Source organism: Patella vulgata, chromosome 3, assembly GCF_932274485.2.
Source record: "Patella vulgata chromosome 3, xgPatVulg1.2, whole genome shotgun sequence".
NCBI classification, from domain to species: domain Eukaryota; kingdom Metazoa; phylum Mollusca; class Gastropoda; family Patellidae; genus Patella; species Patella vulgata.
Genome location: NC_065881.2, coordinates 63,729,731 through 63,756,422, shown reverse-complemented (window position 1 = coordinate 63,756,422; position 26,692 = coordinate 63,729,731). Strand labels below are relative to the sequence as shown.

Genomic DNA, 26,692 nt, shown 5'->3' with positions numbered 1-26,692 from the left:
GCAATGACGTAAAATATCACTTCTTCACAGATTTATTTCAGTTACAATAATATTATAGTATTCATCACATAAGTCCTTTAAAAAGGGACATTTTTAGCCATTAATACTATACAATACTCATATAATAACAGTATGTGATTTTGGTAATCTAAGAGATTAAAACTTAATAATTAGGACATGTGAAAATGAATTGGAGTATGATTAACAAAGATTACAAATAAAAATAATGAACCATCGTCATAACATAATTATTTCCTGATCGTCAGTTATACTACTTTTCACATATATAATAAATCGATATTGAGATTTTAAAATACAAACAGCTTTTTAATTTAGATATAATATAAAATAAAGCTTTAATCAAAACAATTTTGATTTATTTAAACAAAAGAGAAACAAAACTGATTAAAAGCTGTATAATGGGTCCCAAATGGACATGACCAGTTCTATTAAATATGAAATAGACAGAAGTTGCTTAAAATCATAAATATATTATTTGTTAGCTCATATTCTAAATGTCTATATACTGGGTGTTCTGGATACTTTTTGTGTAAAGCTGGCTATCACAATTGAATAATAACTAACATATTTAATGATTGGCAGGAGCAATTAAGAAACGGTACACCAGGGCAGCTGCTACAGCTATTCCTAATGGTAACAACCAACTTGTTATACCAGAGCTGTAATTAAAAATAAAAGACATATGGCTTCAAATGCAAATTTTAATTAGATTCTTAAGATTAGGCTGGCCTTGAATCTGTGCATGATAATAATAACTAACTGTACTAATTTGTTTATTCAGAGAAAGACTGGACTGAAGGAGCAGAAATCAGATCATATGCAAAATTTTCCAAAGAATCATAGAAAATGGACAAAAATCCACAATTAGTGAAGTGAGACGTGGTCATTTGACCTTGCAATTTACCTCAATATGTAGAATTCTCATTGAATAACACATCTGTAATCAAAGTTAATATCTTATGTGTGATCGGTATACCACTTAAATATATGTTCTTAATTTTAAAAATAGAAATCGGCTAAAATAACAAAGAATAAATATCAATACAGATGCAAATAAGGCAGTCGCCATTCTCCAAAAGCCTTATAAATGTGGATGACAGGAGAAATTTTGTGATAGAGTAGAATCTGTTTTAAGCAGCCACTCACAGGAATTTTCATGACTGACCGCTTAACAGGAGTGACCTCCTAATAAAATCTCAGTGTTTGTTAGTGCTGATGTCATGCATAACATCAATACTTGCATTGGTAAATTTGGCCGTTGCTGAAATTTACTTTAAACGAAAATTCTTTGACTCAAATCTCTGATGTAAACGCGTCATTTTGTACCAACATTGATACTACTGTCTACCAACGTGATGTATTCGATAATATTTATCCATTTTTGTAAAGAAAACTGATTTGGCTACTTAGGGTTAGTAGTGGAAGTCAAAAGTAGCCGGGTCTACGTACTAGGCCAGAAAACCCTCGAATTAATTTTATTTTATCAAAAAAGCACATGTCCAAAAAACATCGCAAAATTTATCACCGATTTTCAGAGAGAGCAACTCTGTATGTAATATAGGAGGCGCTAAAACATTGGTTCAGCAACAAAGTAGCAATGGAAAATAGATACTAAATGATCGTGACAAAACTCGGCTTTGTCGGTACTTCTAGTTTATTCAATCGGTATCAAATAATGTTTCTCGTTACGTGTGAAAACAATGATCAGCAGATCAGGGTTTGTGATTTAGTAAAACAAAAGATTAACAGGTAATCTCGGTTTTATTGTTATTTTCACAATTCTTTTTACCTAATCGGTGGGAGGCCAGATAATTAACTATTAATCACAGGATTACCAGAGGCACTACGAAGTATGACAAGATGGTATCATTTAACAATGGCCACTGAATGGGCGATGTTTTGTTAAATTTATAACTAAAACAATGACCACTGGCCACGTTAGAGGAGTGATCGTTGTAGAGATGAGACAATAACAATATAATTTATACGGGGGGGGGGGGGGGGGGGGGAATTTATTGTGACCGCTTACAAGGAGATGTCTAATAGGAGATGTCGCTGAATAGGAGTGGCTGATCGTGCAGATTTAGATGTATTTAAATTTCTATAATTGTTATTTACCTGCTGCTTGTATCTGGCGTTATTATTCCTGTATTTTTCTGAAGACAAAAAAAATATATACAGTATTTACTATTTACCATAGTGATTGTGCATAAATACATGTAGATTTTACAAAAGGTATAAGATAAACAATTATCAATAGGTAGTGCATGTATAGCTGTGTCCTGTATGGCCATGACAGTTTGATTTTGAAAAAAAGAATGAGCCTGAAGTGCTGCTGTGCACATAAAATTTCCCTCACCGCACACAGCAAGATCCCTTGTCAGTGATGCAGGACGGAGGGCCTGACAAGGACAGCTGTCTAGTCATTCGGATGGGACGAAAAGCCAAGGTCCCTTGGCAGTTGGAATTCGATATAAGAGTAGGTTGTAGCGCCACTGCCCGGGCAAAATTTCCCTCATAGCACACTGTATGGTGTATGCCCGTCTTCATTAGCCCAGTTTAGGAGCAAAACAGTCGGACGTTAAACCCCATTTCATTTCACACTGCAAGATGTATGCCCAGATGAAGCAGAAAAGTAGGATTCTAAACCCAATTGCAACTCATAAGTGGGATTGGTTAAACTGCATCATCAATGAAAGCCTAATTCTCTTCTACTAATAACCACATATACAAAAAGAGGGCATAAAATTATGTATTATTACAAAGGTATTAATTGTAGTGATTTGAGACACAATATTTACAAGCCAAAATAACATCCAGATGTCATATGGTAATCCAGATGTCATATGGTAATCCAGTATATATCTTATGTGGATGTTTCCACTAAACTATGACCCTTGAGGCTAGAAACAGTAGAAACATACTCTTTAGTGAAGGTAATATAGGTCTCAAAATTAAATCGAGAGCGGTTTACCTCGACTCTGGGAGAGGAGAGAGAGAGAGAGAGAAATGGGGTATTATGTCCACTCGACACTAACATATGGTTCAATTCTATTTCATTAATTCGTTTGCGCGTAGGGGTCTTTAGCAGTAGGAGGAAACCGGAGGACCCGGAGAAAACCCATGAGGTTGGACAGGCAACAGTACTCCTTGTCAGTTTTGTCACTCACAACAAGGGAATCAAAACCATGCCAGATGACTCAACTCATAACAGACCTTATGATGCAACGCTCCCACGCTAACCATTCGGCAATCCATCCAACCTTCCCCACTTACCCGATTCTGGGAAGATGATGGTGGAACAAACTAATGCTTAGTAAATTTGCAGAGTCATATTTTTAGGTAAATGGGACAAAAAACTTTGGAAATGAAATTTAAGGACTGAAGATATATACCTTTGTTTCTTTAGTACTTTTCTGGCTCTGTAAAGAGAAAATAATTAACATTCAAAATGTTGTAGATAAACATCCATTTCAGTAAACAAGAGATTTAAAAAAAAAAGGTTGCCAGGCAATGAAACATACTCTCATAGCAGCCGAATTGTCTTAGCGGTCAACTAGGGTTGTCGCATATTTATACTGTTGTAGATCAGATTATAATTTTCGTCATCTGAGGGTTTACAATGTTCTTCGAAGTGAAACAAGGGCTTTAACTCTGGAAGTAACCTAATTTAAATGAGGCATATCAATTTCATACAGATCAAATGATAATGGAAATTGCTGAATTTCAATAGGTGTCTTCGTTTCACTAATCTAAACAAGCCAACAGTGAGGCTGATGTCCCTCGCTGACATCCCAAAATAAATAGATGACACATATTAATTAATCGCACATTTATTTTTTCGAAAGTATCGAGCAATCAAACTGATTATCAACTATACAGTTTCATCACTCTCTATCAGATAGAATCAAAGTTATCTTGTCCCAAAGCATCGACCAATGAAATTGCTTAGCTCTGCTTAGCTTTAGCTCGAAATGTTAATCATTGAACTCGGTCAAGACATTCACCTAATGAACGTCTACATCAAGTTTAAACATTCTACCTTATTAAAAGCAGAGCTGTTATCTCTCAAAGTCTTGACCAATTAAACTGCTTATCGTTCCTTGGCCTAAGCAGAAAATTCTCATCATTGAACTTAGTCAAAGTAATGATATAATGAATCTATACTCAGAGTTTCATCGCTCTTACTTAATTATAAAGTTATCGTGCCCCAAAGCATCAACCACCCCAAAGCATCAACCAATCAGATTGCTTATCTCTGCTTACCATATGCAGACATGAACCCCATCAAGGCATTCACCTAATGAACGCCTACACCACGATTGAACATTCTACCTCAATTAGAAGGAGAGTTATTGTGTTCCAAAGTCTCGACCATTCAAGTTGCTTATTACTCTGCTTATTTCATTTCATTTCTACCCTCAGCAGAAAATGTTCATTATCGAACTTAGTCATCAAAGTATTGATGTGATAAAACAATACACCAAGTGTCCTCACTCTCACTTAATAAGAACTAAAGTTATGTGTCCTAAAGCATCAACCAATCAAATTGCTTACCCTAAGCAGAAAATGCTCATCTTCGAACTCCATCAAGGCATTGACCTAATAAACACCTACAACAACTTTATACATTCTAGCTCAATTAGGAGTTATTATGTGACGAACAGACAGAAAGGCATATGATTTTCATAGAAATTGGAGGATAACTTTTGTTGTTACAGTGTTCATAGTGCAACAATGTAAATAACGCTAGACGTTAAATATCGGAAATTGCTGAAATTCAATAGGCTTCATTAATATACATGTACGTGCTGCATATCAATTTCACACAGATCAGATGTTAACTCTTGTCATTCCAGCTTTAAAAGATGCAACAAAGTGAAACAAAGGTCATAACTTCAGAAGAATTTAACGGAAATTATTGAAAATAATTGTGGATGATGAACCGACAGGCCAACAGACGGTGGGGGCGACTGCAATATACATGTGCGTCCACATTTCCATTTCACATCGACTGATATCCTTCGAAATATATGGTGCCTGTACATGTATCGGCCAGTCATTAAACGACTATAAAAATCTTTAATAAAAGTACCTCGTGAACTTTTCCTATCAAATGTTCTTTCATTAATTCTCTAGCATCTGTGGAATGACCAACATCTTCAAAAGCCTCAGTAGCTTCGGCACCTGCAATAATATATATTTGAATATTTAGTTGGGAATATTTACCTACACATACATGTACCATTTGAAAAGCAATGTATTAACTGAGCAACATTTACGTGTATCTGATAGTGTTTGAACATAAATTGGAAGTATTTTTATAAGGATAGAGGATACAACATATGTTACTGAGAATGCATTAGACAGTCATAATTTACATTAAGATCAGTTGCCAGGCAGTGAAACATATGACAACAGCAGCTAAATCGTCTGAGCAGTCGACAAGGGTTGTCGCATATTTATTCTTTTGTAGATAATTGAGGGCATTTACAAGACAATTTCATACAGATCAGGAACAAGGGCCTTAAATTTGGAAGAAGTTTACAGAAATTGTTGAATTCGACAGGGTTTTTATCATTTTACTAATTCAAATTAATGCATATAAATTTCATACAGATCAGGTGATAACTTTCGCATTCAAGTGTTCACAAGTACGACAAAGCAAAACAAGGGCCAGTAATTGACAGAAATTGTCGAAATTCAATAGGATTATTTGTTTCACTAATCTAAATGATTCATATAAATTTCGTACAGATCAGATGATAGCTTTCATCATTCAAATGTTCACAAGGTTCAACTAAGTTGAACAAGGATGATAACTCTAGGCATAATAATTGAGAATTGTTAAAATTCAATAGACTTCTTTGCATCACTAATTTAAATTATGCATAAAAATTTCATACAGATTGGATGATAACTTTTGTCAGAGTATTCACAGGGTGCAACAAAGTGAAACAAGGGCAATAACTCCAGAAGAAATTAACAGAAATTGCTGAAATTCAATATGATTCTGTGTTTTAAGTTTTACTAGTTTAAATGATGCATATAAATTTCATACAGATAACTTTTGCCGATGGAGTGTTCACAAGGTTCAACAAAGTGAAACAAGGGCAATAACTCTAGACATAGATTGTGAAAATTGCTCAAATTCAATAAGCTTCTTCGTTTCACCAATATAAATGATGCATACAAATTTCATACAGATGTGAAGATAACTTTTGTCGTTCAACAAAGAGAAACAAGGGCAATCCATACCTCCAGAAGAAATTAAATAGACATTAATGAAATTAAATAGTTTTCTTAAACTCACTGATGTCAACAACATAATATATATAGAACTTTAAAAACAGTAATGATAAATGTAGTCTGTAGAGTGTTCACAAGAAATTGTAGAAGACGGACGGACATGGGCGACGGCAATATACGACCACATTTCCATGTGGGCGTATAAAAAATTTTTTTTTAAAATTTGGATCCATATGGATTGAGCAAAACTCCATTCTATTGGTCCAAAAGTCTTTGTCATTTAACATAAACAAAGGAAGAGAGCTCTTGTCCAAATGAACAATTCCTGCAAATCTGAAAACAATCCAGTAGGGTGTTCAGATGACATTGTAGACAAATCATGGCCAATAAGGGTGACAAGCTTATATGATCACCTTAAATGTGGAAGTACAAAAAGATTAATAACTATTGATTAATTTTATGTCCTGTGTTGCCACTGGACTGGTAGACCTACATGTAGTACTACAGAGTTATAAATACCTGCTTGTTCTAGTAGAACTTCTTCTCCTCCAGGATGCTGAAGATAAAAACAATATAATCATAAATAACAAACTAGAACTGCGATGCAGTAATGACGGGTTTCACCGGTGCCACGTTACCCTAAACATATGTCACTTCCGGTACCAATGAAACCATTAAACAGGTTTCCACCTCATCATTGCACACATCAAATAAAATGGACGCCGAATCAACCAAATCCAGCAATATCAATTCATTTTATATATTTGTTACATGTAAGTGTACAGTACTTCCGGTGATAATGAAAATATTCAATTAGTTTTATGAAATCAGAAATGGCATAAGGCATCACATGGTGAAAATTTTATGTAAATCGAATAATAATTGCCACTTTTATAGACCAAAAACCTTAAAAAGTGACTTGTAGAAAACCGTCAATTGCTCTGCAACCATACAAGTTAGAAACCATTTTCTGGAATCTGTATGATCGTATGGGTTTATTCTATTTGTTGATTGGAATCAAATATCATAATTTTAAAAACATAACAACTCAGACTCATTTGAATAAAATATCTGTTTTGAAAGCTAAAAATACAGTTTTTGCTAAAATGACGTTACTTCCGGTGATAATGAAAATCTTAAATTACTTGTATGAAATCGTAAATTGCATTAGGTATCACATTGTGAAAATTTCATGAAAATCGAATAATAATTGACACTTTTATGGACAAAAAACCTTGAAAAGTGACCTGTTGAAAATTACCTATTTCTCTACAACTGAACAAGTTAGAAACCATTTTGTGATACCTATATGATCGTATGGGTTCATTCTATTAGTTGATGAGAATCAAATATCAAAATATTAAACAAACAACAAATACGACTCATTTCAATAAATTATTTGTTTCTAAGGCTATAAATACAGTTTTTACCCAAATTTCGTCATTTCCGGTGACATGGAAAATGTTAAATTGAGTTGAACTAGTCACAATTGACATTACGCATCAAATGGTGTCACTTTTATGAAAATCCAATAATAATTGACTCTTTTACAGACACAATAGCGTAAAGAGTGACTCATGCAAAATTGACCATTTCTCGGCAACTGCTCATATTACAAACTAATTTTGAGATAGATTCTCTTCGTATGGATTAATGCTACAAGTTTATGAAAGTTGCGAAGAAATATTTTAAAATATGAAAAGCCTGAATGGGTTGTAAATAGCTCATTTTTTCACCTTTTTTCACCTTTAAATCAAAATGACCCGAAAAAGAAATCGAAATTAAAAAATGCTACAAGTTTATGAAAGTTGCGAAGAAATATTTTAAAATATGAAAAGCCTGAATGGGTTGTAAATAGCTCATTTTTTCACCTTTTTTCACCTTTAAATCAAAATGACCCAAAAACGAAATCGAAATTAAAAAAACTGAGCCCGATGTTTTCTGCGCCTTTACAGGGCACACACTTTCAGTCATACCAGATTTGAAAAAAAAAGTATTTGCTTTCAAAAAGTGGTACCGAACTGTCAAAATTGTAGTTTTTGCTAAATTTACGTCACTTCCGTTGCCGAAAGGTAACTTTACCGGTAACAAAAAAAATGACATTTTGGATTACGGAGCATATGAACTTTGTTTTATACAAATCGAGCAATAAATAATTAATCCAGGACTGAAAAACTGTATTAGCCAATGGGGGTCAAGGAAATTTACGATGACAAAAAATGGTGCCATTTTTGGTCAAATCAAATGACTCTTTAACCCTGGGTAAAATACCACATTAAAATATTCATGAATAAAAAAGTTTTTTGTAAAAATTTAAATTTTCAAAATTTGGCGCCTAATATCTCCGACGATTCGTGGAAAATCAAAAATCTAAAGAACCGTGGCTATGTGCCTTGTCTCTGGCTATGTCAAAATGTATCCAATGTTAAAATCCGACGATTATTGTTAATATTACGGCAATATTTCAAAAATCGACAAATTCGACGATTTCGGACATTTCGCATTGTCGCAGAACGTTCGAAATAGCTTTAATCTCTAAGTCACACCCACTTTTCCAGTAAAACCGAAGACATCAAATCAATCCGACAAGTAGTTTCTGAGATACAATCAAATTGGAAAAAAAAAAATAATAATAATAAAAAGAACTAGAACTGCGAAGCAGTAATGACGGGTTTCACCGGTGCCACGTTACCCTAAACATATGTCACTTCCGGTACCAATGAAACCATTAAACAGGTTTCCACATTAGCATTGCACACATCAAATAAAATGGACGCCGAATTAACCAAATCCAGCGCAATCAATTCATTTTATACATTTGTTACATGTAAGTGAACAGTACTTCCGGTGATAATGAAAATTTTCAATTAAATTTATGAAATCAGAAATGGCATAAGGCATCACATGGTGAAAATTTTATGTACAGTAGAATCTGCATTAAGCAGCCACCCAAGGGAATTTTCACAACTGACCGCTTAACGGGAGTGGCCTCTTAATAAAATCTCGTTGCTTTTTGTGCCGACATAAATTAAATATAACGCTTGGATGCATTGGAAGCGGCAAATTTGGCCGTCGCTGAATCTTGCGCCGAACGAAAATTCTTTACTCAAATCTCGGACATAACTTAACGGGAGTGGCCTCTTAATAAAATCTCGTTGCTTTTTGTGCCGACATAAATTAAATATTACGCTTGGATGCATTGGAAGCGGTAAATTTGGCCGTCGCTGAATCTTGTGCCGAACGAAAATTCTTTACTCAAATCTCGGACATAACTTCTGTAAACTTGTCATTTTGTACCAACCTTCGATACTACTGTCTACCATTGTGATGCATTCGATAATATTTATCCATTTTTGTGAAGAAAATCGATGAATTCATTTTATTTTATCAAAAAAGCACATGAACAAAAAACATCGCTAATTTTATCACCTATTTACAGGGGGTGTAACTCTGTATGTAATGTTATAGGAGGCGCTAAGAGAGATACTAGATGATCGTGACAAAACTCGGTACTTTTATTTTATTCAATCAGTATCAAATAATGTGTCGTTACGCGTGAAAACAATGATCAGGTTAGTCGTTTAATAAAACAAAAGATTAATTAACAGATAATCCCGGGTTGATTGTTATTTTTACATTTCTTTTTACCTGATCAGTGGGGGTCCAGTTAATTAACTACTACTCACGGGATTAGCGGGGGTGTTACAAAGAACGACAAGATGGTATCATTCAACAATGGCCGTTGAATGGGCGATGTTTTGTTGAATTTATTAGTAAAATAGTGACCGCTGGCCGCGTTAGAGGAGTGACAGTTGAATAAAGAGATGAAACAACAGAATTTCTACGGGGGGAATTTATCGTGACCGCTTACAAGGAGATGTCGCTGAATAGGAGTGGCTGCTCATACAGATTCTACTGTATATCGAATAATAATTGCCACTTTTATAGACCAAAAAACTTGAAAAGTGACTTGTAGAAAATCGTCTATTTCTCTGCAACCGTACAAGTTAGAAACCATTTTTTGGGTATCTGTTTGATCGTGTTGGAAAATGAAATGAAATGAAATGGAGTTTAACGTCCTACTGTTCTGCTCCTAACCTGGGCTAATGAAGACGGGCATACGCCATACAGTGTGCTATGAGGGAAATTTTGCCCGGACAGCGGCACTACGGCCTACTCTTATATCGAATTCCAACTGCCAAGGGATCTTTTACGTGCACGCCAATGTGTAAACGGGACCTCGGTTTTTCGTCCCATCCGAACGACTAGACAACTTTCCTTGTCAGCCCCTCCGTCCTGCATCACTGACAAGGGAGAACCACGCCGGAAAATCTGGATGAACTTTCTCGGCCAATGCAGGGATCGAACACCCGACCTGATCGTGTTGGATAGTTGATTCGAATCCAATATCAATTTTAAAAACATTACAAATCAGATTCATTTTAATAAAGTATCTGTTTTGAAGGCTAAAAATACAGTTTTTGCCAAAATGACGTTACTTCTGATGAAATCGTAAATAGCATTAGGTATCACACAGTGAAAATTTTATGAGAATCGAATAATAATTGACATTTTTTTGGACCAAAAACCTTGAAAAGTGACCTGTTGAAAAAAAGTCTATTTCTCCGCAACTGAACAAGTTAGAAACCATTTTGTGATATCTATATGATCGTTTGGGTTCATTTTATTAGTTGATTCGAATCAAATATCAACATTTTAAACAAATAACAAATACGACTCATTTGAATAAATTACTGGTTCTGAAGGCTATAAATACAATTTTTGCCCAAATTACGTCATTTCCGGTGACATTGAAAATGTTTAATTGGTTTGACCTAGTTAAAATTGAAATTAGGCATCAAATGGGGTCACTTTTATGAAAATCGAAGAATAATTGACTCTTTTACAGGCAAACTACCGTAAAAAGTGACTCATGCAAAATTGACCATTTCTCGGCAACTGCTCATATTACAAACTACTTTTCACATACATTCTCTTCATATGGATTATTGCTACTAGTTTATGAAAGTTGCGAAGAAATATTTTAAAATATGAAAAGCCTGAATAGGTTGTGAATAGCTCATTTTTTCACCTTTTTTCACCTTTAAATTGAAATGATCCGAAAACGAAATAAAAATTAACAAAACTGAGCACGTTGATTTCTGCGCCTTAACAGGACAACCCCTTTCAGTCATACCAGATTTGAAAAAAATAATCTTTGCTTTCAAAAAGTGGTACCGAACTGTCAAAATTGCAGTTTTTGCTAAATTTACGTCACTTCCGTTGCCGAAAAGAAAATGTACCAGTAGCAAAATAAATGACATTTTGGACCACGGAGCATATGAACTTTGTTTTATACAAATCGAACAATAAATAATTAATCCAGGACTGAAAAACTGAATTAGCCAATGGGGGCCAAGGAAAAATACGGTGACAACAAATGTTGCCATTTTTGGTCAAATCAGATGACTCTCTAACACTAGGTAAAATACCACATAAAAATATTCATTAATAAAAAAGTTTTTCGTAAAAATTTAAATTTTCAAAATTTGGCGCCTAATATCTCCGAAGATTCGTGTCGAAAATAAAAAAATCTAAAGACTTGTAGCTATGTGCCTTGTCTCCAGCTATGTCAAAATGTATCAAATATTACAATCCGACAATTATTGATAACATTACGGCAAAATTTCGAAAAACGACAACTTCGGTGATTTCGGACATTTTGCATTGTCGCAGAACGTTAGAAATAGCTTTAAAATCTAAGTCAAACCCGCTTTCCCAGAAAAACCGAAACGATCAAATCGATCCGATAAGTAGTTTATGAGATATGCTCAAATGGAAAAATAATAATAATAATTTGTTTAAAACAAAGTTCATATGCTCCTTTTTCCAAAATGTCATTTTTTTTTTACCGATAGAGTTATCCGTTGGCACCGGAATTGATATAATTTTAACAAAAACTATAATTTTGACAGTTTGGTACCACTTTTTGAAAGCAAATATTATTTTTTCAAAATTTGATATTAACAAAAGGATGCGCCATGCAATGGGCGCATAAAACATCGGACTCAGTTTTTTTTTAATTTCGATTTCGTTTTCGGGCTATTTCGATTAAAAGGTGAAAAAAGGTGTAAACTTAAGCTATTTATAACTCATTCAGTGTCTTCATATTTTAAAATATTTCTTCGTAACTATCATAAACTCGTAGCAATAATCCATACGAAGAGAATGTATGTGAAAATTAAATTGGTCTGTAATATGAGCAGTTGCAGAGAAGTAGGCAATTTTGCATGCGTCCCTTTTCACGTTATTTTGCCTGTAAAGGAGTTAACTATTATTCGACTTTCATGGGTTTTTTTACTATTTGATGCCTTATGCCAATTTTGACTAGGTCAAACCAATCAAACATTTTCGCTGTCACCGGAAATGACATCATTTGGGCAAAAACTGTATTTTTAGTCTTAAAAAGAGATATTTTATTCAAATGATTATTATTTGTAATGTTTTTAAAATTATGATATTTGATAAAAAAATCAACACATAGAAAAGACCTATACGATCATACAGATACCACAAAATGGTTTCTAACTTGAACGGTTGCAGAGAAATAGACGATTTTCTACAAGTCAGTTTTCATGGTTTTTGGCCCATAAAAATGTCAATTATTATCAGATTTTCATAAATTGTCACCATGTGATGCCTTATGCCATTTATGATTTTATAGAACTAATTTAACATTTTCATTATCACCGGAAGTAATGACATTTTGGTAAAATCTGTTTTTTAGCCTTCAAAACTAATATTTTCTTGAAGTGAGTTATATTTATCATTCGTTTAACATTATGATATTTTATTCCAATGGACGTATAGATTGGATCAATAAGATCATATAGATGTCCAAAAATTGCTTCTAGCATCTTCCCTTGTCGAGAAATTTCCATTAGAAAGTCAGCTAACTTAGCGGTAAGTTAGTAACAAATTTTGTCAGGATCACTTTTTTGACATGTAACACATGGTAACACATGTATAAATGGAATTGATATTGCTAGATTTGGTTGTTTCTTCGACCATTTTATAACACGTCTGCAATGCTTATGTGGAAATCTGTTTAACGGTTTCATTGGTAACAGAAGTGGCATAAGTTCAAGGGTAACGAGGCACCAGATGTGACATAAGTTCAGGGGTAACGTTGGACCGTTGAAACCTGTCATTACTGCATCGCAGATCTAGTAATGATTGTTTTTACCAAAAAATCAATCATCCAACACGTTGGCCGTTTTATTTTCCACTTGAGCATATCTCAGAAACTACTTTGGTTATACGGGAAAATTGGCATAGCATAGATATTAAATCTATTTTGAACATTCTGAGACAATGAGAAATGTCCGAAATCACCGAAGTTGTGTTTTTTTTTTTAAATATTGCCGTAATATTTACAAAAATCGACGGATTTTAACATTTGATACATTTTGACATAGCCGGAGACAGGGCAAATAGCTACGGTACTTTAGATTTTTGATTTTCGACGAATTTTCGCTGATATTATGCGTAAAAATTTGAAAATTTAAATTTTTACAAAAAACTTTGTTATTGATGAATATTTTTGATGGTATTTTACACATGATTAAAGGGTCATCTTACTTGAGCAAAAATGTGAACAATTTTTGTCTCAGTAATTTACGTTAGCCGCCATTGGCTAGTTCAGTTTTTCGGTCCTAGAGTAATTATTTATTGTTCGTTCATAGGGTCCGTTTTCGGAAATGTCATTTTTCATGTTACCGATAAAGTTTCCTGTCGGCAATGGAAGTGACATAATTTTACCAAAAACTACAATTTTGACAGTTCGGTACCACTTTTTGAAAGCAAATTTTAAAGGCGCAAAAAACATCGGACTCAGTTTTTTTAATTTCCATTTTGTTTTCGGGCTATATCGATTAAAAGGTGAAAAAAGGTGTAAAATTAAGCTATTTACAACCCATCCAGCGTTTTCATATTTTCAAATATTTCTTGGTAACTTTTATAAACTCGTAGCAATAACCCATACAAAGAGAATGTATGTGAAAATTAGTCTGTAATATCAGCAGTTGTCGAGAAACAGGCCGTTTTGCATGCGTCATTTTTCACATTATTTTGCCTGTAAAATAGTAAATTATTATTCGATTTTCAATTTCGTTTTACTATTTGATGAATAATGCAAAATTTGACTTGATCAAACCAATTTAACATTTTCACTGTCAACGGAAATGACCTCGTTTGGGCAAAAATTGTATTTTATTAAAATGAGTTTTTTGTTTATATGTTTTTAAAATTATGATATTTGATTCCAATGAACAAATAGAATGAACCAATATGATCATGCAGATACCACAAACTGATTTCTAACTTGTACGGTTGCAGAGAAAAGGATGATTTTCTACTAGTAACTTTTCAAGGTTTTTGGTCTATAAAAGTGTCAAGTATTATTCGATTTTTATAAAATTTTCACCATGTGATGCCATATGACATTTCTGATTTCATAAATCTAATTTTACATTTTCATTCTCACTGGAAGGAATGTCATTTTGGCAAAAAACTGTATTTTCGGCCTGTAAAACAAATATTTTCTTGAAGTGAGTTATATTTAGCATTCGTTTAACATTATCATATAGATGTCCACAAATTGCTTCTAGCATCTTCCGTTGCCGAGAAATAACCACTTTTGTCAGGATCCTTTTTTTAAAGATTTTTTGCCTTATTAATTTCAGTTTATTGGTTCTAGGTTACTTATTTACTTTCCGATATTTATAATACAAAGTTCATATGTTTCATGGTGCAAATCGCTAACTTTTTTGTTACCGATAATGTTATTTATGTCGCCACCGGAAGTGACGTAATTTTGCGAAAATTTTCAATTTTGACCGGGATCACTTTTTAACATATGTAACACATGGTAACAGGTAACAAATGTATAAATGGAATTGATGTCCCTGGATTTGGATGATTCTCTGTCTATTTTGTAACACGTGTGCAATGCTTATGTGAAAACATGTTTAACGGTTTCATTGTTACCGGAAGTGACATAACCCTAACCCTAACCCTTTACTTCACTTTGTCGTATTAGCTGGAACACTCAGAGTTATACAAATTGATTATTATTATTATTAAACGTTAGTACAAATAACGTGGGAAGTCTTCTCTTTAAAGAAAACGTATTGCTTAATGTCACTCCTATTGTACGGTGTATGTGAAGCTTGTAATGTATTACCGATTTCAAATCATTTCTAAAAACAATATTTTTTTTAATTACGACGGACCAATAGGCTTAGATGACTTTAACCATGTTTATATAATATGCAGATTTCGTTCTAAGTATAAGATGTTTAACACATAAGTACAAGTAAGTAAGTAGGCTTATCATTAAATATTGCGATCATTAGAAGTGGAATAATTGCCGATAGTTCATCAAACTGCTTCTACTTTGATATATTAACCAGTGTTTGATTCTACGGGGTGATTGGATAAATAACCCCGATTAAACTCTATATTTATTTATGTAAAGAATAAAACATAAAAACATGCGAGAAAATCAATACAGCTGAGCACATGGTAAATTGAAGATTTGGAAAACGTTTCTCACAATCTATTCTCTATCTTTTTTGTAAGTTTATTTTGAGGTTTAAATAAAATATTCACTGATTCAATCAATAGGAAATTTTCCATAATGGCTGACTTAATGCTAGGCTGACCTTAAAAATATCTTTGTTTCGCCTAACGCGACCGACTAACTAAAACCACCCCCGACTTAAATTATTTTATTGCACTTTTCCACGATCTTTTTATTTTATTTTGTGTGTCAACCTGAAATATATCATGAGAGTTATTTCCCTTTACTATGGCTATGGTTTGATTCATTATTGAAACTGGTTGATCAAGACGAAAGCGTCATAGGTGTCGCTTCTCAACAAAATGGTTGCAGACGAATACACGTCCATTCCCACGAAATGATTCTGCCTCTATGTCTGTGGTGCGTAGTTTTAAACATGACGACGATATTTTCAATATCCGTTTTCGAGAAAAATGAAGGCACAACCCGCACTATCGTTAAAAACGTGTTGAAGGAGTTTCACACTTCAAGTTCGTGGCAAATCGTGTGCGAGTCGGGCATCACGAAAAATCCTGATGTCATTGATTTGTTTGCCAATAAAGAAGACGAATGTTTAATAAGTTTAATAAAAACTTTCAGTTCGTTACTTTTTACGTCAGACCCCAAATTCATTAAACAAAATTAATGAATCTGTAGTATACAGCTAATAAGTTTTCTGTATTGATTTCTCTGACTTTAAAAAAAAATCTGAAAAAAAAACGACCTACCGACCCTTCTCCTCGATTGTGGGTCGGGTTTGGTGAAACAAAGATATTTTTAAGGTCAGCCCTACATGTGCAAAACAATTGTTTTATTATTGGTTAGAAATGTATTGTTTTCTAGACATCTGTCATACAATAACTTGTTGGATGGTGAAAGAAATGTTGTAGTGTTGCTTGTTTGTCATGTTTTTAAAACATTTGGTGTATTGTTTGATTCTCTAGAAATATGTACAAATAAACAAAATCAATTTCAAGCCATGTAAAATTTATTATTAAATGAATCCACGTCAAATGTTTCTACCAAGATAAAAGTTTGAATATTTTTGATGTGTCGTATTTTAAACTATTTTCGAAGAATTCAAATTTTCACCAAATATTCACCAATTCCAGATAAAAAGGTCCTTGGAGCTACCAACAACAATCCAAATCACACAGTCACGGGTAAAACAAGCTATTGGACGTATTATACATACAGTCTCAGGTTAAAGAAGCAGAGAGAGAGAGAGAGAAATGGGGTTTAACGTCCACTCGACACAAACTAGGTCATTTTGGGACTAACATATTGTTCAATTTTATTTCTATAATTCGCTTGCGCGTAGGGGTCTTTAGCAGTGGGGGGAAACCGGAGGACCCGGAGAAAGTTAAAGAAGCAATCCAATGTATTATAATAATATACAGTATAATGATCTATACTAAAGGATAAGAGGGCAGAATTCACATAGGTTGATCTTTAAATACCTAACATAAGCACATACACGTGCAAAGAACAAAAAAGTTATACACACCAGTCCAATACTTTTCTAAAAATGAGAGAGAGAGAGAGAGAGAGAGAGAGAGAGAGAGGGGGGGTAACGTCGACTCGACACAAACTAGGTCATTTCGGGACTAATGTGGTTCAATTTTATTTCAATAATTCAAGGGGTTGGACAGGCGACGCTACTCCTTATCACGGTACAACCGGGGAATCAAAACCACGCCAGTTGACTCAGTTACAGACCTTATGATACAGCGCGCACGGGTTAACCATTAGGCCATCCATCCCCCTTACTCAAAATGAAAAACAGACATACAATAAGGAATATTTCCCAAATGTTGTATAATAATATTGTAAGTAATAATCGGCTATTTGGCATAGAGCAAGTTCAAAGGTAATGTGGCACCGGTGAAACCCGTCATTACTGCGTCGCAGTTCTAGTTATACATTTGTTGCCATGTGTTACATGAGTCAAAAATGTGATTCTGACAAAAATTGTTACTGACCTGCCGCTAAGTAAGCTGACTTTCTAATGGGAAATTAAATTGCGAAAAAAATCTGAAAAATTGATCCTGACAAAATTGGTTATTTCTCGACAAGGGAAGATGCTAGAAGCAATTTTCAGACAACTATATGATCGTATTGATTCAATCTATATGTCCATTGGAGTCAAATATCATATTGTTAAACAAATAATAAACATAACCCACTACAAAAAAAATATTTGTTTTGAAGGCTAAAAATACAGCTTTTGCAAAAATGACATTAATTTCAGTGATAATGAAAATGTTAAATTACTTCTATAAAATCATAAATGGCCTAAGGTATCACATGGTGAAAATTTTATGAAAATCGGATAATAATTGACACTTTTATGGACCAAAAACCATGAATGGTGACTTGGAAACCATTTTGTGGTATTTGTATGATCGAATGGGTTTATGCTGTTTGTTTATTTGAATCAAATATAATAATTTTAAAAACATTACAAAAAAAGAATCATTTGAATAAAATATTGCTTTTTAAGGCTAAAAATACAGTTTTTGCCCAAATGATGTCATTTCCGGTGACAGCGAAAATGTTAAATTGGTTTGACCAAGTCAAAATTGGCAAAAGTCATCAAATGGTAACAAAAAAATGAAAATCGAATAATAATTGACTCCTTTACAGGCAAAATAATGTGAAAAGTGACGCGTACAAAATTGCCTATTTCTCGGCAACTGCTCATATTACAAACTAATTTTCACATACATTCTCTTCGTATGCATTATTGCTACGAGTTTATGAAAGTTACGAAGACATATTTTAAAATATGAAGACGCTGAATGGGTTGTAAATAGCTTAATTTTTCACCGTTTTTGACCTTTTAATCGAAATAGCCCAAAAACGAAATCGAAATTAAAAAAACTGAGTCCGATGTTTTGTGCGCCTTTGTATGGCGCATCCTTTTGGTAATATCAAATTTTGAAAAAATTATATTTGCTTTTAAAAATTGGTACCGAACTGTCAAAATTATAGTTTTTGTTAAAATTATGTCACTTCCCGTGCCGACAGATAACTATATCGGTAACAAAAAAAATGACATTTTGGAAAAAGGAGCATATGAACTTGGTTTTAAACAAATTGAACAATAAAAAATCAATCTACGAGCGAAAAACTGAATTAGCCAATGGACGTCAAGCAAAATTATCTAGACAAAAATTGTTGACATTTTTGCTCAAATCAGACGACCCTTTAGCCTTGGACAAAATACCATAACGAAATATTCTTTAATAAAAAAAATTTTGTAAAAATTTAAATTTTCAAAATTTGGCGCTTAATATCTCAGAAGATTCATCGAAAAAAAAAAATCTAAAGAACCGTAGCTATTTGCCTTGTCTCTGGCTATGTCAAAATGTATCAAACCTTAAAATCCGGGAATTATTGTTAATATTTCGGCAATATTTAAAAAAAAAAGCAACTTCGGTGATTTCGAACATTTCGCATTTTCGCAGAATTTTCGAAATATATTTAATCTCTAAGTCATGCCATCTTTCCTGAAAAACCAAAGATATCGGATCAATCCGAAGGGTAGTTTCTGAGATATGCTCAAGTGGAAAATAAAACGGCCAACGTGTTGGATGATTGTTTTTTTGGTAAAAACAATCATCACTAGAAGTGCGATGCAGTAATGACGGGTTTCACCGGTGCCACGTTACCCTAAACATATGTCACTTCTGGTACCAATGAAACCATTAAACAGGTTTCCACCTCATCATTGCACACATCAAATAAAATGGACGCCGAATCAACCAAATCCAGCAATATCAATTCATTTTATATATTTGTTACATGTAAGTGTACAGTACTTCCGGTGATAATGAAAATATTCAATTAGTTTTATGAAATCAGAAATGGCATAAGGCATCACATGGTGAAAATTTTATGTAAATCGAATAATAATTGCCACTTTTATAGACCAAAAACCTTAAAAAGTGACTTGTAGAAAACCGTCAATTGCTCTGCAACCATACAAGTTAGAAACCATTTTCTGGAATCTGTATGATCGTATGGGTTTATTCTATTTGTTGATTGGAATCAAATATCATAATTTTAAAAACATAACAACTCAGACTCATTTGAATAAAATATCTGTTTTGAAAGCTAAAAATACAGTTTTTGCCAAAATGACGTTACTTCCGGTGATAATGAAAATCTTAAATTACTTGTATGAAATCGTAAATGGCATTAGGTATCACATAGTGAAAATTTCATGAAAATCGAATAATAATTGACACTTTTATGGACAAAAAACCTTGAAAAGTGACCTGTTGAAAATTACCTATTTCTCTACAACTGAACAAGTTAGAAACCATTTTGTGATACCTATATGATCGTATGGGTTCATTCTATTAGTTGATTAGAATCAAATATCAAAATATTAAACAAACAACAAATACGACTCATTTCAATAAATTATTTGTTTCTAAGGCTATAAATACAGTTTTTACCCAAATTTCCTCATTTCCGGTGACATGGAAAATGTTAAATTGAGTTGAACTAGTCACAATTGACATTACGCATCAAATGGTGTCACTTTTATGAAAATCCAATAATAATTGACTCTTTTACAGACACAATAGCGTAAAGAGTGACTCATGCAAAATTGACCATTTCTCGGCAACTGCTCATATTACAAACTAATTTTGAGATAGATTCTCTTCGTATGGATTAATGCTACAAGTTTATGAAAGTTGCGAAGAAATATTTTAAAATATGAAAAGTCTGAATGGGTTGTAAATAGCTCATTTTTTCACCTTTTTTCACCTTTAAATCAAAATGACCCGAAAACGAAATCGAAATTAAAAAAACTGAGCCCGATGTTTTCTGCGCCTTTACAGGGCACACACTTTCAGTCATACCAGATTTGAAAAAAATAGTATTTGCTTTCAAAAAGTGGTACCGAACTGTCAAAATCGTAGTTTTTGCTAAATTTACGTCACTTCCATTGCCGAAAGGTAACTTTACCGGTAACAAAAAAAATGACATTTTGGATTACGGAGCATATGAACTTTGTTTTATACAAATCGAGCAATAAATAATTAATCCAGGACTGAAAAACTGTATTAGCCAATGGGGGTCAAGGAAATTTACGATGACAAAAAATGGTGCCATTTTTGGTCAAATCAGATGACTCTTTAACCCTGGGTAAAATACCACATTAAAATATTCATGAATAAAAAAGTTTTTTGTAAAAATTTAAATTTTCAAAATTTGGCGCCTAATATCTCCGACGATTCGTGGAAAATCAAAAATCTAAAGAACCGTGGCTATGTGCCTTGTCTCTGGCTATGTCAAAATGTATCCAATGTTAAAATCCGACGATTATTGTTAATATTACGGCAATATTTCAAAAATCGACAAATTCGACGATTTCGGACATTTCGCATTGTCACAGAACGTTCGAAATAGATTTAATCTCTAAGTCACACCCACTTTTCCAGTAAAACCGAAGACATCGAATCAATCCGACAAGTAGTTACTGAGATACAATCAAATTGGAAAAAAAAAATAATAATAATAATAAGAATAATAATAAGAATAATTTTAACAAAAACAATAGTGTTTCACACAAGCTACGCAGTGTGAAACCCTAATAATAATAAGAATAATTTTAACAAAAACAATAGTGTTTCACACAAGCTACGCAGTGTGAAACCCTAACTAGACAGTATAGTTTTATTATAGTTCAACAAGAGACATAAGGGACAATGATTTTAACAAATATATGTTCTTTCAGTAGATACATGTATCTGTATCTAAAGCCTTCTTGGTTTTGATCACAAGATTATATACATGTATGTGGCAAGGACAGTGCTGAATTTTGGGCAAATAAGGCCCTGTGCTAGTTAACTGATGAGGCCCCTTACTTGGGCTGTGAAGGAGGTAGGCTCCAGCATGCCTACACAGGCAGCCCAACATTATATGCTCAGTGGTAAATCCGGCACAGGGCAAGGCTTTCTCTAGAACCTACGACTTCCTCCCACTGCTCAAGACCCCTATGTGCAGACAAATTTTTAAAAAACATTGTACCTAGTATGTGTTGATTGGATGTTAAATGCCATTTCTTTCCCTATGAAAAATATTGACTATTTAGGTTTGGTTTGTGACTTAAACATAAATAATCTGTTGAACAGGTGGCCTTCATAGGTTTTTCAGTTTATGCATCCTCAACAAGACTTTGTGTTATGCTTCTTTTCCATAAATGCAATCAACAAGTATATTTTTTTAATATTTTGCACAGTTGGAGAACAACTAGCTGACAGATTCAGCCCAACCTTCAAATACATCATTATACAAAACTTTAATTCTTACTAATATAAAATGTTAATTACATTATAATAAATCAAGACGGTTATGGTTGAAATGTAACTCCTGGGGGTGGGAAGAATTCTGTCAGTTTTGGATGCAGTGTATGGTACATGTAAGTGGTTGTATTTTATAGTGAGAGGTTAGAATTTGGAGATAATTGGCTAGTCTTTCAGCCACTTGAGCTACTGGTAGTGGGTATTGATACTGTAAATAGACAATGGAGTTAATTGTAAAATTCTTGATAATTCTGTAAATTAACTAATTTTTGGAGGGTAAAATTAAAGTATGCTGTCAGTTTATAACAATATTGATGTACATGTAGTATGTGGTAGTATTGTTTTAGTATTGGATAAATCATTCTGTAGGCCTACCCGCTGGCTTAGTCAAGACTTAACTGCCAATGAAATTCTAGTTAACATACATGTACATGTAATTATTGGTTGGTGTAAACCTAGTTCAGCTCTGAACATACATGTAGGTTCAGGAACCGTCCTATTGAAGACTTGTCGAAAAAGAATCGGCATCCAGTCAATTTTACTGGGCAACTTTTTACTGCTAAACGGTTGTGTGTGAGTCTCTGTGAATGTCTGAAGAATGTAATGTAACATTTTAGTAGGAAATAAGACCTTGCTTACCTCACTAGAGTCATTATGTGCATCACAACATGCTGTTAAAAATATGTCACTATCTGCTAAACGGCATGGCAGATAAATATTGATGTAGTATGTGGTAGTATTGTTTTAGTATTGGATAAATCATTCTGTAGGCCTACCCGCTGGCTTAGTCAAGACTTAACTGCCAATGAAATTCTAGTTAACATACATGTACATGTAATTATTGGTTGGTGTAAACCTAGTTCAGCTCTGAACATACATGTAGGTTCAGGAACCGTCCTATTGAAGACTTGTCGAAAAAGAATCGGCATCCAGTCAATTTTACTGGGCAACTTTTTACTGCTAAACGGTTGTGTGTGAGTCTCTGTGAATGTCTGAAGAATGTAATGTAACATTTTAGTAGGAAATAAGACCTTGCTTACCTCACTAGAGTCATTATGTGCATCACAACATGCTGTTAAAAATATGTCACTATCTGCTAAACGGCATGGCAGATAAATATTGATGTAGTATGTGGTAGTATTGTTTTAGTATTGGATAAATCATTCTGTAGGCCTACCCGCTGGCTTAGTCAAGACTTAACTGCCAATGAAATTCTAGTTAACATACATGTACATGTAATTATTGGTTGGTGTAAACCTAGTTCAGCTCTGAACATACATGTAGGTTCAGGAACCGTCCTATTGAAGCCTTGTCGAAAAAGAATCGGCATCCAGTCAATTTTACTGGGCAACTTTTTACTGCTAAACGGTTGTGTTTGAGTCTCTGTGAATGTCTGAAGAATGTAATGTAACATTTTAGTAGGAAATAAGACCTTGCTTACCTCACTAGAGTCATTATGTGCATCACAACATGCTGTTAAAAATATGTCACTATCTGCTAAACGGCATGGCAGATAAATATGACAAAAAGAAATTTAGGTAAGCTGGGGAAAAAAATTGGAATCTTTGAAAAGTTGAGAATCTTATTGCTTTGCCTAGTCCAATTACAATCGAATTATTTCAAAAATTCCAATTTCGTTTCACTTGATTACCTAAATTCCTTATCGTCTTATATGGCCGAGTTGCGTAAATTTGCGCATTACCCTATATTAAGATTTCAATGGCTTCTGCCAAGCAGTTTAGCAGAAGGGGACATATTTTTAACAGCCAAGTACAGCATGCTGTGTTGCACATACTGACTCTAGCGAGGTAAGCAAGGTCTTATTTTCTCACTAAAATGTTCCTTTATATTGTTCAGGCGTTCACAGAGACTGACACACGATCGTTTAGCAGTAAAAAGTTGCCCAGTAAAATTGACCGGGGGTGATTCTTTTTCGACAGCCAAGTACAGCATGCTGTGTTGCACATACTGACTCTAGCGAGGTAAGCAAGGTCTTATTTTCTCACTAAAATGTTCCTTTATATTGTTCAGGCGTTCACAGAGACTGACACACGATCGTTTAGCAGTAAAAAGTTGCCCAGTAAAATTGACCGGGGGTGATTCTTTTTCGACAAGGATTCAATAGGACGGTCCCTGAACCTACAGGACGAGTGTAATGAGACATATGTTCAGAGCTGAACTAGTGTGAACCAGCATTTATTATGTGCTAATTTAGGAGTTTCCATTTAGATTATGGTGGACAACTGTGTAAACGTGCTCTGAAAGTCTACTTAGCAAGGTCATGAATTTCGTCAGTGTGAGGTCAATAAATAGGACTTTATTACTTACTTGTAAACTTTATTACTTATACATACTATAGGCCAGTATTTTCCTATATTATGTATGTAAATCAGTCATTTTCTAATTTATGAAATAATATAGACCTATGGTTGCATCATTTAAGCAATCTCCCACTCCAATCATCATCATGCATCTTGCCATCTGCATTCACTTCTTCAATTTTCAAACATCCCTTCTTCAAACTGTCCGGAAGGCGAAGTCATAGTAATTTGAAACTCTGTATAATCATCTTGTACAAGAGTGTGTGATATATCATTAGATCAGTGCAATGTCAGAAAATCGGAATAGAAAGACTAAGAAAAACTTTTTTTTACAGAACATCACGTATCCTCATATCATATTCATGACCTCGAATAAATAAGCTAAGTCTCAATAGATAGATCTAGGCTATATAAGTTATAAGAAATGTACAGGCAATAAATAAACTATTACCTCTTCCAAAAATTTAGTAACATCATAAACTTCGTCGTGTATTATGAGCCACGTTGATTTAGAATTATTGTGTTTAGCAATTTCTTCTAAACGATACACTTTTAACTCAGTCATTGTGTGATTCTAACGTGTAGCTCTTTGTACCGGAAATCATCAATCTTCGCATTGAATTGTGGGTATGGTAAATAACTAATACAAGAATGGGACTGGATCAGACCATAGAACTGTACTAGAACCACGCGCTTTAAAGCTAGATCTATTTCTTAAGGTCATCTTCAGATTTCGTCAAGGTCGCTGAGGTGTAAATAAGGTTTGGACACGTGATTGTTGACGAGATTGTGGGTAAGGGTCTGGGTAAGGGTAAGGGTAAGGATTAGGGCTAGGGCTAGGTCCAGGTCTGGGGTTAGCGCTAGCCCTGTTTATATCTTGTGACCTTTGAACAAATCTGGAGGTAGCCTTAAGAAATAGATCTATATATATATACGTCATTGGATCTAACCTTGTAAGTAAACCTGTTCCGATGTCATATTGAATGATCATCCGATGCAAACCGGCCATGGAAGAACAAACCGGTCAAATTTGATTATTTTTGAAAATAAAAACTGCATTAATGATTTTGTCTACAAATTTAAAATATTAGGCAGGAAAGTTCTCGAATATAAAAAATCTAAACTATTTTTTTAAAAAATTTAAACTGTCTTTAAAATATATATATATAAATAACAAGATTCTCAAATGGGATTTCATGTCAAAATTTTCTCCATGAAAAATTTCAAGACAAATATCTTGGTTTCACGACATAGTTCAGCAGATAGTCTCGGTCATCCAGAACCTCATAGTCTCCAACGTACGTAGGGTCTAAATAAAATATCTTTAAAATATATATAACAAAATTCTGAAATGGGATTTCATGTCAAAATTTTCTCTATGAAAAATCTCAAGACAAATATCTTGGTTTTACGACATTAGTTCAGCAGATAGTCTCGGTCATCCAGAACCTCCTAGTCTCCAACGTACGTAGGGTCTAAATAAAATAAAACCAAGTACGACCAATCCAAACCCTTAGACAAAATTCTAAGTTCTAAAAAACGGTATAGGCAAAATACTAATAGTGTAATCAGCAAATGGACTGTTCACCATATTATAGGGCCTACCAAATACATGATGAACATTGGTAACAATTCTAGGTGTCCGGAAGCGTAAGCGTACCATGACTATACAGCAGAAAGCACTTTGAATCCCATCCTCGGTATCCCCAGGGGTCTCACCCCTTTCTACTCCACTATACCCTGGGTAAATCCATGGGGTTTCCACGATTTCAAATTATACAAAATACATGATGAACATTGGTAACAACAGGTGTCCAGAAGAATAGCGTACCCTGCCTGACAATGCTGGAAATAATTTTCGAATGTGTGTCTGACTCCCTGTCAGACTGGATGTTAACATTCTGCCTGACATTTAAAATTTTGGGTCGGACATAATATTCTGACATTTGGGTTGGCACAATGTCTATCAAGATCTATTCTGTTGACTAATATCTTTTGCGATCCATAGGCGTGAGCCAGGACAATTTAGCTTAGTTTTCGTAACTTTGATCGACGAAATAGGTTTTGATTTGTCACGGATATATAAAAATGTTATCCATTAAATTGCCTTGAATGTCATGATACTTGTGGTAGATACGTGTCGGTCGGGAAATGCA

At 33.9% G+C, this 26,692-nt stretch overlaps 1 protein-coding gene across 1 annotated transcript; it reads right to left on the bottom strand.

Annotated features, from left to right (window-relative positions):
- Nucleotides 1–16: 16 nt before the first annotated feature.
- LOC126816623 (cytochrome b5) lies at nucleotides 17–25,160 on the bottom strand. The gene is made up of 6 exons (XM_050543323.2): nucleotides 24,988–25,160; nucleotides 6,790–6,826; nucleotides 5,117–5,208; nucleotides 3,417–3,443; nucleotides 2,140–2,177; nucleotides 17–680 (listed from the first exon to the last, which is right to left on the bottom strand). The coding sequence occupies exons 1-6, from the start codon at nucleotides 25,099–25,101 to the stop codon at nucleotides 590–592; spliced, it is 399 nt and encodes a 132-aa protein (XP_050399280.1). The 5' UTR covers nucleotides 25,102–25,160; the 3' UTR covers nucleotides 17–589.
- Between the last annotated feature and the right edge of the window lie 1,532 nt (nucleotides 25,161–26,692).